The sequence below is a fragment of the Vigna umbellata genome, chromosome 4 (assembly GCF_029865625.1).
Source record: "Vigna umbellata cultivar VRB3 chromosome 4, Vumbellata_1.0, whole genome shotgun sequence".
Classification (NCBI taxonomy): domain Eukaryota; kingdom Viridiplantae; phylum Streptophyta; class Magnoliopsida; order Fabales; family Fabaceae; genus Vigna; species Vigna umbellata.
Genome location: NC_142168.1, coordinates 30,850,259 through 30,863,936, shown reverse-complemented (window position 1 = coordinate 30,863,936; position 13,678 = coordinate 30,850,259). Strand labels below are relative to the sequence as shown.

At 27.5% G+C, this 13,678-nt stretch overlaps 1 protein-coding gene across 1 annotated transcript; it reads left to right on the top strand.

The window, feature by feature from the left end:
- The first annotated feature begins 8,157 nt into the window (after positions 1-8,157).
- On the top strand, positions 8,158-13,070 carry LOC124849091 (uncharacterized). Its single transcript, XM_047326951.2, has 5 exons — positions 8,158-8,831; positions 10,030-10,188; positions 11,861-11,962; positions 12,081-12,227; positions 12,675-13,070. Exons 1-5 carry the CDS (start codon positions 8,289-8,291, stop codon positions 12,837-12,839), a joined length of 1,116 nt encoding a protein of 371 aa, XP_047182907.2. The 5' UTR covers positions 8,158-8,288; the 3' UTR covers positions 12,840-13,070.
- The last annotated feature ends 608 nt before the right edge of the window (positions 13,071-13,678 follow it).

Genomic DNA, 13,678 nt, shown 5'->3' with positions numbered 1-13,678 from the left:
GAAGATCAGAGTTTGGAAAGGAGAAGGTGCATGCAGAAGAGAGTGGGTACGAGTTTTCAGAAAATCACTTTTGTTTCCCACGTCCGAACGGACGTCCGCTCTCCTGCTGACACCTGTCTTCCACTATCTGATTTTTGAAACTTCGTTGATTGACACCTGGCGTCCGCGCAGAGGGTTTTGGGTGCGTTTTAAATGGCTCTGACAGGAGGGTTTGGGTGCGTTTTTCCGAGGTCTGACACTATTTGATATAACCATAAATATTTAAAGATGAAATATAAAATAATTTTCTTTAAGAGAAATTAAAGTCAAGACACGTTCGTTAGAAAAAAAAAACTGAATGATAATCAAATATTAATGTAGAGTCGTTTTGAAAATTCTTTTATTCCAACAGGCTAAACAAATATTTATTAAAACTTATTAGTCAAACAATGTTTTATGTTTATTGGCACATTATATAACATTTTTAATTATATACAAAAATACTTATAATAGCATCTGCGTAAAGTAGCCAACTAAATAAAGTGTCACGATTGAGAGATTTTTTTAAAATAAGTTAGATGAACAATTGTGAAATAAAAATATATTAGATTTATAAATTGCATGCAATATTTTAATCTTTTAACCCGTTTAATAATGAGTATTGATATATTGACACCCAAAACTACTTTATAATTATAATCTTTTAATTAAAAAATATTGCGGTACTTTCATACTATCAATAATTTGGATTGCTTTTAATTTTTTTTAAGAAATACTTTATTGATTCTTTGTTTTTAGTGGTTTTTTTCTCTCGTCCCTACCCCTCTCCTCCATATAAAAACACATTGAAATCTTCTTTATGTATTAAATGATTATTCTAAGACCAATACGATAAAAGATAATTTGATATAATTTATTTGTTAACATTGATATGTTAAGAAGAGATAGTCCAAGTTTTGGTTTGTTGTGTTATCTTGAACCATAGCTTTTATTTTGGTTATTTTTCAGTGTTGAAACATGTTATAGATCTTAAATTGGTTAAAGATAAAAACAAATTATAGTGTGTAAATAAATATAAATTTTATCAAAAGTCAATTTAAAAGAATAAGCAACGCTTAAATTCAATTTTCTAATACTAAGCTAATGCTTATAACTCTCTCCATAAAGTCATAAAAACTTGAATTGAATTAGCATACATTAAAGAATAGAAAAACTTATAATAGGTCATGCAGGTAGAGTCTAACTTTGGACACACTTGTCTCTCTTGTTTCTAAGGGAACTTATCATATCTTTGCTGCTATTGAGTTTAATAAAAATATTTTAGAGTTTTCTTACTATATTCACTTAGATTTTTTCCAAAATGAACCAGCAACCTAATTGTAATGTAAGATTTATAAAAAGGAATGATTCTAATCTATTTAAACCTACCCGTAAATTTATTGATTTCAACTTTTTGTCATGATAATGTAAGAATTCTTTCTTTAATAGATAAGATTATGTTGGTATTAAGTAAATTACTAAAATTAACTAGTGGTTTCTATCCAAAATTAGCACTTGATTAATTTTTAGAGTTAAATATGTTTTTAATTTCTTAATTTTTAGTAAAAATTATAATTAATTTTTCTTCAAAATTTTGACCTAATTTAGTTTTTAGAAATGTGTGAATTTAATTTTTTTAACCAAATTTTTATAAATTTATTTGACATTTCAAACGTATTCTATGGTAGTATTTGAGTTGTTTATATTATTTGATACATTTTTTCTTCAATATTAGTTGAGAAACACATTTAAAACCTCAAATAAATTTAACAAAATTTGGTTAAATGACTAAATTTATGCAGTTTTAAAAATGAGGAACTAAATTAGTCTAAAGTTTTGAACAAAGACTAATTTCAATTTTTAATGAAAGTTAAAAAACCAAAAACATATTATCCGTAATTTTTACTGCAAAAAGATACCATCTTCATACTTCCTATTCTTATTAAGAAGTCATCTTTTAAACATAGAATTTAAACGTATAAAATGTTATTTAACATTAATGTTGTCCGTTCACTTGTAATTTCTAATGGAGCTAATTATATTTAACATGAAGATATTGAATTTGATCGAAGCATTGAATTCATGAAGAAAGTTCTTGAGAATATGTAGGTATGTGAAGGAAACAACTATAAGAAAGTTTTGGTCAAGATTAATAGCAGAAGTGACAATAGGATAGTATGATGGACCCCAGATACAAAGATTAATTTTGCATATCATGAATTATTACTAAGTAAAAGATATTTGATAAAAGAATGCTTTATGTCATCAAACACAAGTGTTGTCTATAAAAAAACTAAAGTAGGTACAAGAAAGTAAATGAAGTTTTTGGTTGAGGAATGATAATAATAAAAAAAATCATACCATTTGTTAATTTGGTTCAAATTCATGGTTATATGAATAAAAAATATAATTCAAAAATCAATTAATATTGATTTTATTAAGTTAACTAATTAAATTAAAAACTGAAACTAACTTAATTGGTTGTTTCAAGTTTTTTTTAATTGATTAATATAGACATAAAACATAGCTAGTTCAAATAAATAAAAACTAATTGAAGAATCAAAATGGAACTTAAAAATTTTCCAACAACCCGAAAAAAATAATGATTTATAATGAGAATTGAAAGTGGGGGATAATTATTAGTAAATATTAAATATTAATTATTAAAAATTAATATGAAATTAAGAAGATATAATCCATTTCATCCTATATATACACTTGTAATATGATAAATATATGTATAAATCTTGTCAGAAAAATATATTTCTTTTTGTGATAACTTTTTTACAATTTTAAGTTATAAGAATCCAATTTAATCATTTAATTTTATTAATTAACCTAACGATTAATCATAAATCTTATCACTTACATTTTCATCTTTCTTAAATATAATGTGAATATTTTTTTTTTCCAAATTAAATATCACAATGATTCTATATATATCATCACTTAGGCTTTTAATATTTATATAACATTAAATAAATACATAAATGCTTTTATATGTAAATTAAATTTATCATTCTTAAAACCCGGATAAATACATAATTTTAATAAATATAGTCATCAAAGAATAAATACACACAAACTTCTAATAAATGCATATATTAACCTGTAAAAGTTATAAATACATAATTAAATACTTTCACATATTATAATTACATATTTAATATAAATATTTAATGAATATATTTATTTTTTATTAATAATTATATAAACATTATATAGTGTACTTTATTATATTTATTAAATATAATGCATATTATGCACTGAATTTATTAATGTAAACTTTATGAGAAAACGAATACATAAACGTTTCTATAAATATTTTCACTAGTCTTCACATTATAAATATATACATGATACTAATAAATGCATAAATTTAATTTAAAAAAAATTTAAATAAGTACATTAAATACTTTCTTATTATAAATATTTTTAAGAATGATAAGTTTAATTTTAATATAAAAGTATTTAATTTATGCATTTATTTATTGTATTATTTATATAAATATTAAATAATACTCTCTCTCTTTTTTTAAATGTAAAATTAACAAAAAAAAAATCCTTTTTATATGTATATTTTACATTTTTAAAATAACCTGTTTTTTCAATTGTATATGTATTAAATATATTATATAATTATTATTACATAAAAATTGAGGAATTATTAATTAAATAAGTTTGTAATACTTATTTGTCGGAATGGAGTCCCCAAGAGTTAACTTGAACAAGATTTACATGTCATTTTTCTTGATTTGTCTCATAAATTCAAGTTAATTCGCACATAAAAAAAAGTTAATTTTTTTTAATAATGTTATAGAATTTTTTTTTCATTGCATATTTTAGTTAGTTCTCCAAAACAAGGATTTACACTATGTAAAATAGTGTTAAAAAATTTAAAATTAATTTATAATGTGTACATGTGCGAATAAATATAAATAATTTATAATTAATGATACTAAATATAAAATTTACTTAGAAATTCGTCAATAACTAAATATATTCAATACAAAAAAATTGTATAAAACAATAAAGATTTAAAAGAAATTTTATACAAATTATATGACAAACTAAACTACTTTTTTATCTATGTAAAAAATTACTTGAAAAATGTTCATATAGTACAGGTTTATGTGGGATAGGTTTATATAGAACAGGTTTATCTGGGATAGGTTTATATAGAACAGGTTTACGTGGGACACGCTTATAATAATTAGATTGATCTTCACTTTCAATCTGTATATATATGTTAGTTTATGATTCAACAAAACATAACAAGACACTCAAAGTGAGAGTTAGGAATTGTAGCCTCTTTTATAGATTTCTCTGATAGGTTTAACAATTTTACTTTTTTTATTATGTCTGAAGATCTATCTTAATCAGTCAATGAAGTATCAAATAATTAAGATGAAAATTATATTTCTAAAGTTATTTGGTACTTCCTTGATTTGATTGAGATTGAGATTTCATGAGTGGTTCTTGATTTGATTGAGATTGAGATTTCATGAGTAGATATAAAATATTCAAAAAGTTTATAGTGATAAAAATTAATATAATAGGTGAATTTTTTAATCTTTCATATATGAGAGTTAGGAATTGTTACTTCGTGGTATGTTAGTTTGTGTTTCAACAAAATATAACAAGACACCCAAAATGAGAGTTAGCAATTGTAACTTCTTTTATAGATTTATCTTTTGGGTTTAAGAATTTTATTTTTTTTTGTTATGTTTGAAGATCTATCTTAGTCAGTCAATGAAGCATCAAATAATTAAGATGAAAATTATATTTCTAAAATTATTTGACACTTATTTGATTCGATTGAGATTGAGATTTCATGAGTGAACAGAAAATATTCAAAGAGTTTATTGTGATAAAAATTAATATAATAGGTGAATGTTTTAATATTTCCTTTATGAAGTTTTTTTATGAGAAGTCCATTTGACATGTTTACTAGTACATTGTATATATTTTAATATAACATGTCATTTTATTTCTTTTTGAATATCTTTACATGAAAATCACCATTTTTATACTTTGTATAAACTCATGCCCTTCACTTCTCCAACTCTCTACAAAGAACACATGTCTTTGTTGAATAAGCATCTTAATTCTTGATTTACTTTTGTATTTGTCATTCAATTATTTGAACTTTTTAATATTATTATATTTTTTTCGCATTCTAAATTGTCATTTTTTAAAGAGCTTTGATGATGACTAAAGGATATATATAACACATATGTTATATACCTAAAAATTTGTCCAATATCATTATACGCACACAAAAAAATCATCATAACTCTAAGTGTATTATGTACACTTGAAAGCATATCAATCATCCGATCCGAGATCATCTCGATTTATATATACTAAAAATTACTTGTAGAATTTGTCGGGTTTCTTTGATTTAATAAGAACATTAATATAATTTGTGTAAAACTTAGTTTCGGTTTTCCTTTCTTCATTACTATAAATTCAAAAACGACAATAAAATTTATCAAAAATGTTATGTTAATTATTCAAAAGAATGATATTTTGTTGAAGAATATTAGTTTCATATTTTGAAAGAGGAAAATAAATGTTATTATTTTAGAAGTTAGTTCTATGTCTTATCCAACGAACCATCTCACCAAATTATTAATGATAATATGCAAGCCTTTAATTAAAAAGATATTCACATAGCAACATTAAGTTTTTCACTCTAGTTTCTTTTTTTTTCTTTTTTCTTTTACTCAAATGGTATTGAATTAATAAAAATAGGTATTTTAAAAAAAAATAGGTGTATAGGTAGGTAACACAATTTAAAAATGAAGAAATGTTTATAAAATAATTAGAAAATCATGTTTTGAAAAATATTTTCTTCCTTATACATGTTTATTTATTTTAAATATGTGGAATATTATATCCTAAATAAACCACAAAGATGATGGTGCTATGTGTTATTATCACAGAATTTGGAGGCTTATCATTGAAAGTTTCCATAATTATAACAAGTTTTAATTCTCTTTCGTCAAGAGTTTATGTGATTTTTACTCGTGATTTTCAAGTTTATTATTCAATTTTACATATTGTTTTTATAATCCAATTCAACCAACAAATTTCTACTAATATATGTTCGTGGAAGAGTTTCACATTAAAAATAATATTGTAAGCAAAAAAAAAATGTACATGAAAACAAAATTTCCATAAAATAAAAAAGAATTATGTTTATACGTTTTTTCCACATTTAAAAAATAAAATAAAAATTACGTTTTGATATCACTCTAACAAAAAAAAAAATACATCAATATAAGAAATTATATTTTGAAACATAAGTTATAATTATTTAATTCAAATTTGTGTTTGGAAACACAATTTCTTCCTTTTAAAGTGATATTTTCTAAGACAATTGACCTAAATACAATAAAAATTTTAAATTACTTATTTTTTAAATTTAATTAGAACTTTTTAAATTGACCTAAATTTCTTCCATTATTCTATAGTTTTGCACAATTGAATGTTGTTTATAGCCACACTACATTTCATACACTTCACATGATTTGAAAAGATATATAGACATATATTTGGTAATGGTAATAACCTTAATGTGTAGAGAATTAACACACAAACCTTTCGTAACGGGTCAAGGGTCATTTTCCAAGCATAAGCACTTTTATACAATATATATACCTATCACTTTTAAAGTCATATGTAACCTCAGAGGTCATGCATACCTAAAATAATGGATTTTTGTCCTTCTCCATTTTTAAAATCTTGAAAAATATTATAGACAGCGAAAAATATAATATTTTATTAAGAGTATTTAAATATATTTTACTTCTTAACAATTTTTGTGTTTAATTAAACACATTATTTTGTATTTTATCTATATAGTTGCATTACAATGCTAACTTGATTTCCTCCAGACATTTTTTAAAATTTTAAAAGACATAATTTAAAAATTTATACATAGAATATTTGAATTCACTTTATACATAGAATATATCTATTCTCATAGAGTGTAAGTGAAGACAAGTTTATATAATTAATAATATAAGTGCATATAACATGACCCATTCACATTGGGAATGACAAACAGTGAAATGAGTTGAAATAGTTAGGAGAATATTTTTGTAGTAAATTTCACTTATTCTCTTTTTCTTTGTTGCCTTCTTCTCTCCATCATCCACATATCACTTTTGGTAGAATATATGTATGCAAAAATAATTCATAATTTCACGAAAATGAATGCATGGAAGTTACAGCTAGCAAGGTTGCTTTACATGAAAGACAAGACATTTTTTCTTGGGTCAAAATCTAAGGCACCCCACAACACATGATAACAAACCATTTATGATTCTGTGCAAGTAAAACGAAGGGTGTGACACACTACATCCAAAAAACATTCATGATTTTAACCCTGTGATTTCAGAATGGGACCCTTTTTCTGAAATCTAACTTTCTGCAGTGTCATCTAATTATTTAATGTTTTTATGGCATAAGATATGATCCATTGGTCTCTTGTGCCCCCTTTACATCTTTTCCATTCTAATTGAAGCCACAAGCCAAAACACTACACTCCAAGAACAATCAGAGAAGAAGGGTTTTCCAACTTTAGCTCTGATGTGTTGTATCAGTTTGGCTTAAAATGCACAAAAAGAAGCAAAAGTAGTCAGATTCCATGGCCTCACACACCCCTTTTCAATAAGAGCATATGCCCACAATTCCAACAACAAGACAAACCTGGTCCCACCTAACAAACAACAACATTAAGGAAAGTAACTCGCACAATTATATAAATCAAAAAGAAAAACATTATCTCAAAACTAATCAATCCACATCCTATCCTTCTGTTATATGCTGTCTCTGTTAATAAGATGCATGAATAATTAGTTGGAAATCTCACCCTCTTAAGTATCTTTACCGAGTAACCCTCTTGATTGTATTAACATATGTAACAGTTCAAGAGCTACTTAACATGATTTTTAATACTGAAAATATGTTATTTTTATTTTAAGGACAGTGTACAAGATAATAATACTTTATAGATGAAATTGAAGGTTTACTTTGTCAAGTTGCAGTTTAACTGTCCTCTCAAATGTTTCTGTTTGATAAAAATTTACCATTCTTCTATTATTTAATGTCCTCTCACCATGGAAAATATAAATCCACATTCTCTGAGTTCCACATAACTAGACAGTTCCTTTGCTTCCAAGACCAGTTTCAAGATTATGTTTCAGTCCTTTTTCAAAGTCTCTTAACACCATTTATTTCTCTCCCTTTCTCTCTAAACCATGCCTGTTGTGACTGAACACATGAAATGGAGAAGACCAAGAAACCAATTCGGATGCCCCATTTCAGAAACTGATCCAAACCCTCAAATCCCTTCTACAATTCAATCATCTCACACCAAATTCACCATCTCCTCTCTCTTATCTTCATTCTCCACCTCTAATGAAGCCACACATGTCAGAGACCAAAACAGCACCAAAAACAGCAAAAAATTCTCTACTGCAAGCTTCAGAGGACTCGGTTGCACTGTCAGAGCATCACAGAAGGTTTCTGTGCCCACGGTGATCCGGTCCTCGGCGGATTGGGAAGGAAAGAGGAACAGGAAGAAAAAGCACAAGAGGAACGGTAACAGTAACAGTAACAAGACATGTGATGGGGTTGTTGATGATGTTTCTGGTGGAACATGTGTGGATTTTCAGGATGTTTGGTGTGGTCCCGGTATTGGGTTCTCAACAGATGCTGCTGCTGCTGCTGCATCTGTGGACTGTGTTGTGGCTAGGAAGGATGTTTCTGCAAGAGGAAAACTTGATGTGGTGGAGAGGGAGGTACAATACTGTTCTCAATTTTTCACAATGGTCTTTCTTTCCTCTTCAATCATTTAGACCTTTAATTTTTGTGTTACCAATGAAATTTTGCACTTTCAACTGATGTGAAATTTATGACTACAAGTAGCGTAAAAGTTAATAAACTCACTGTGTAAGTTGATTTTTAATTTGTTCTATATGTGAAAAATTCTGAGCATGACAACGCCTCTTATGGTATGATGAACTAGTTTTTGTGGTTGGATGTGTTTGTCATGTTACTAACTTGGAGAAAATTGATCCTTAGGGCGTGTTAAGATCATCAATCATTTTGGTTTGCCTTGTTTAGTTGATTGATTGATTATGATGTAATGTTCATGAAAAGGGTGTTTCTTTTCTAACTAAAACAAACTGAGATATAAAATAATTGAAAAATATATACTATACAAGAAATACGACATCAATGATTTGACTAAATTAACTGTCAAAAATTCTAAAATTGTTTTTTATATTAAAAGCTAATAATTATTAAGTGTTTCATATATTTTATTAGGTATTCTTTTAAAAATTTAAAGATGTTATATTTGTACTGACTGTTCCTTTTTTAGTTTGAATAAATATTTGTACTATTAGAAGGCATTAGTTTTAGTATACAAGACATGAAGGGTTATTGTAGTTTACATATCAACTCAGTAAAATAATTACTTATGATTTTTAAAAATAATTAATAAATTTAGCATAGTAGTTTGTCGGTGCATAGATAGATATGAATTAGAAGCATGCACACAAATTCTTACAATGACATGACAGTTTCCCACTTGATCTTAATAGTCTTAGAAGCATGCAAGGAAAAGCATATAAGACATCATCTACTCTCTAGCTTAGTAATTAGGACAAAGATTAAAAAGATGGCTTACGAGATGCAGAACTATGTATAAATAGCTACCAGCATCTTCAATGCGTGTACGCATCCCATTTCCTAGTCAAGTCACAAACACATGGTGGAGTTCTTGATTGCTTTCTCGTGGACCCCTTGAAGACATAAAGTGAAAGAGAACACTCATTATCATCACTAACATTCTTAGTTGTTTGTTTTATCCTATTGTACAACACACAATGAAGTTGAGACTTTTGATCCATCTGGGTTAGTTAAGTTTCGTCATTGTTTTGGTCTCTACTTGCTCTGACATGGTCTAACTCTGCTTCATAAATATCATGGCAGCGTTCATCTTACTTTGGAAGGCGCATTGTAAAGCCAGAAAATTTCTCTTTTCTGGATGATGAATCTGATATCTTCACAGCACGTACTGGGTTAGACCCTTTTGGAACTGCTAGATTCTATCGCCACGTTCCACATCCTTCTCCTGATGGTCTTCCTGAGGTTGGTTTTTGTTCTTATACCCTTTCATTATAAGTTTAAATGTTTAACCTTTTTGTATGGAAAGTGTAAACCTTTTCACTGTCAATCTCTCAGAAACGGTGGTAGAGATGTCTTCTGAGTAATTCGCTTATGCAAGACCATAAACTTAACAAATGGGATTTTCTTACAGCATGATAGTGGAAAAGCTCTTTATACTATCAGTGCATAAATTATTTGATGTTTATGTATTCATGTTGTGAACTTTAATGGATTACAGAGCATGTTTTATACATAGACACTTGGAGCAAATTTTGGATTTTCTATATAAGAACTATTGCTTAATTGGTATATGATCTGTCATTGAATTTGATGATCATAACTTCTGAGTCTTCCATGTATTGTGGTATTGCAACATTCTTGTTTCAAATGTAGGAATGTGATCAAAGTGAGTTACATGTTCTTGCAGTATATGCTGTTAAACAATATGATATGATAAGAAAATAGATAAAAGAAAAAGAGAGAGTATTTAATAGGTATATTTAAATTTAGAAATATGTCTATATTAAAAATTGGATAATAAGAGAGTATTTGCCAAGTCTCATGAATGAAGTTAGGAAATTTTTATGAGGGCCAAGGCAAATAAGAAGATAAAAAAGTAAAAGCAATAATAAACTTAATCAATAATGAAATCATTATAATTTAGGTTAATATATCTTCGTTATCCAGGTTAAATAAGAAAAATATTTAATAGCATGTGACACCATTATATAATGATTAAGTTTCTGCAAATTTGTAGATAGAATGATGGTATTTGTACAGCCAGTGGAAAATATTGCATTGCTTTGAGATTTTGACTCTATTTTTTCTAGACTTTTATACATTTTGTGCCTAATTTCTTTTCTTTTTTTATAAAATATTTTAAAAATGGAAAAATATTATTTTGCTTTTATATAAAATTTAAATTGAAATGAATTTTTTTTAAAAAAGGCACTAATCTTTAAATACAAGGGAAGAAAAAGAGCCCAAGCCCATTGTTTTTTATGTACCTAAGGCATCATAGTTGGAAAACAGAAAGGTGGGTGCAGTGAAAAGGCACCAGAGAGAACAAGCGTTTGATATTGCAAATGAGGTAAAAAGGGTTCTTCATAGTCGACAAACAAGGGTAAATGCACTCCCTCTTGGATGAAAACTTCCTATTTTGGTATATTGAAGATTTAACCTTTTCTGATGTCTTGACTAGGTACCTATTATTAGGTTTTTATCACATCAGTTTTCACCTTTGAGGTGACAGCTCTTATAATTTGTTTATTTCTATTGAAATCGAAACAAAATTCCATATGTAGTAAGAAGAGTTAAAAAGGGGATCTTCTTGTTTTTTAAAAATTGGAATGAAATTACAAACAGCACTTTTTCATGTTTAAATTTTAAAGTATGTCATTTTAATTTTAGTGCTACCTGCTTTCTCACAATTTTGAATTATGTTTTGTTATGCTGTTTTTTTTTTCCTGTGTTGGGGTTACATGTGTAAACAAATTACTAAGGCTTGTTATTGAAGGGTTTGATTTATTAACAAGAACAAACTTGTGTATAGAAACATAGCGTCACAAATATAAGATATGAATGCTTGGTTTAGTTATTATTGTATTCAGGAAGTGATATATTGTATATCTTGATTGTTATTGGAACTTTGAAGATAATGATAATCCGAGGAAGAAGAATAATAATGGGGGGTCGCTTTAACTCGCACGACCAATTTAGAGACTGGAGACTTGATGTTGATAACATGTCATACGAGGTCAGAGTTCCTTTCTCTAGTTACTAAGGTTTCTATTGTTTTCATTTTGTAAAGGATTTTGTCTCTCTGTGCATACATTTTCACTGTTTATTGTAAACAAATTCTGTCTGTGCAACAGCAATTGCTTGAGCTGGGTGAGAGAATAGGTCATGTCAGCACTGGACTCAAAGAAGATGAGATGGGACACAACATAAGAAAAGTTAAACTTCCAAGTTCAAATGATGCATCAAAGCATCAAGAAGACAAAAAGTGCAGTGTCTGTCAGGTGAGCTTGTAAAGTTACATTATTATCATTTGCTTTATAAGCATTGCAGGAAGTCGAGTTAAATATGTTACTCTTACAAATACCTAGTTTTGTTTTAGTTCATATAGACATCTTAGTTTTAGCTTTCATACTTAGTAAAAGATGGTTTTACTCTCTTAATATATAGTATGAAAACTGCATAATTTTATTAACTGTGTAGGATTAAAATGAGTAAAATTTGTAAAGTAGCTAAAATATAAATATCATATAATGTGTTGTGTTGTTTTCTAATTACAATTGGTTTTTTACTTTAGTTTATGTGAATGATCAAAATTAAATTTCAACTCTGATTAAATAAGAACACCATAAAATGTATAAAACTATATGCTTCTGTTCTAAAAAAAACTGGTATTTTTAATTTTTTAAATATTGAACATTATGTTAATGTGTTTTTGTTTGTGTGATCAGGAGGAGTATGAAGCAGGTGATGAGTTGGGGAAATTGAAGTGTGATCACAGCTATCACTTTCAGTGTATAAAACAGTGGCTTGTGCATAAAAACTTCTGTCCAGTTTGTAAGCAAGAGTTGTGGTTCGACCCTAAGTGGCACTATCCTCATGTTTTTTACCCTTAAATTGATGTATAGTTTTTATATGCAGCACAACCAATCATCATATATTATAAAACTTTTGGCTTCCATAGTGAGGAGTCCACAGTTTATTCTTGCAAGTGTTATATTTGTTAATGGCCTCATAACTGAACAGTGCTTTTTGCTTATTATTCATAAGGGTATGAAATTTGAATGCTGCCAGGTAAACAAGAAGTTCATAAATGACCACTTACTCTTCCTTTTTGTACTGTGCAATTCCATGTTGTCTGGTCCTAACCTTCATTAAGAAACCCTCATGAGCTCAAAACAATGCTCCTTTTTAAATTGGGTTGATTGCTTACATCAGAGTAAGTTTAAAACCATTTTGTTCAGAATTTGATTGAAGGTAAGCATAACTTAACTTCCGTTACAAAAATTAGCCCTTTTAAAAAAATTAAGAAAAAATGTGCTTTAATTTCTTATACTTGTCAATCTTTGTCTTAATATTAAGAATGGGGTATGTTCGGGTGAGTACTAATTTCTTTTAGTTTTGAAGACTTGCGCTGGAGTGGGTTTGCAGAGATGGTGAATGCAAGTTCATAGGTTGTTGTGCAGAATGATTCTTGGATCTGGTTGTTTCTAAATAAATGCTTGATTGGGTTGTCTCTGAGATTTTGCTGTGTTAAGCTTGCACCACAAATGTTTAAAAAATGTCTCTAGTTAACATCCAAAATAAACATCGCAAAACATCCCCACAAATTACTAACTTGGTGAAATGTCTGCTTGTTACTGAAAACTTGATTTCATCGTATTAGAATCACAGTTTAAAACAAAATGGGACCGAAAGTATAATATAAATACATTTTTCTCAAAAACCAAATATA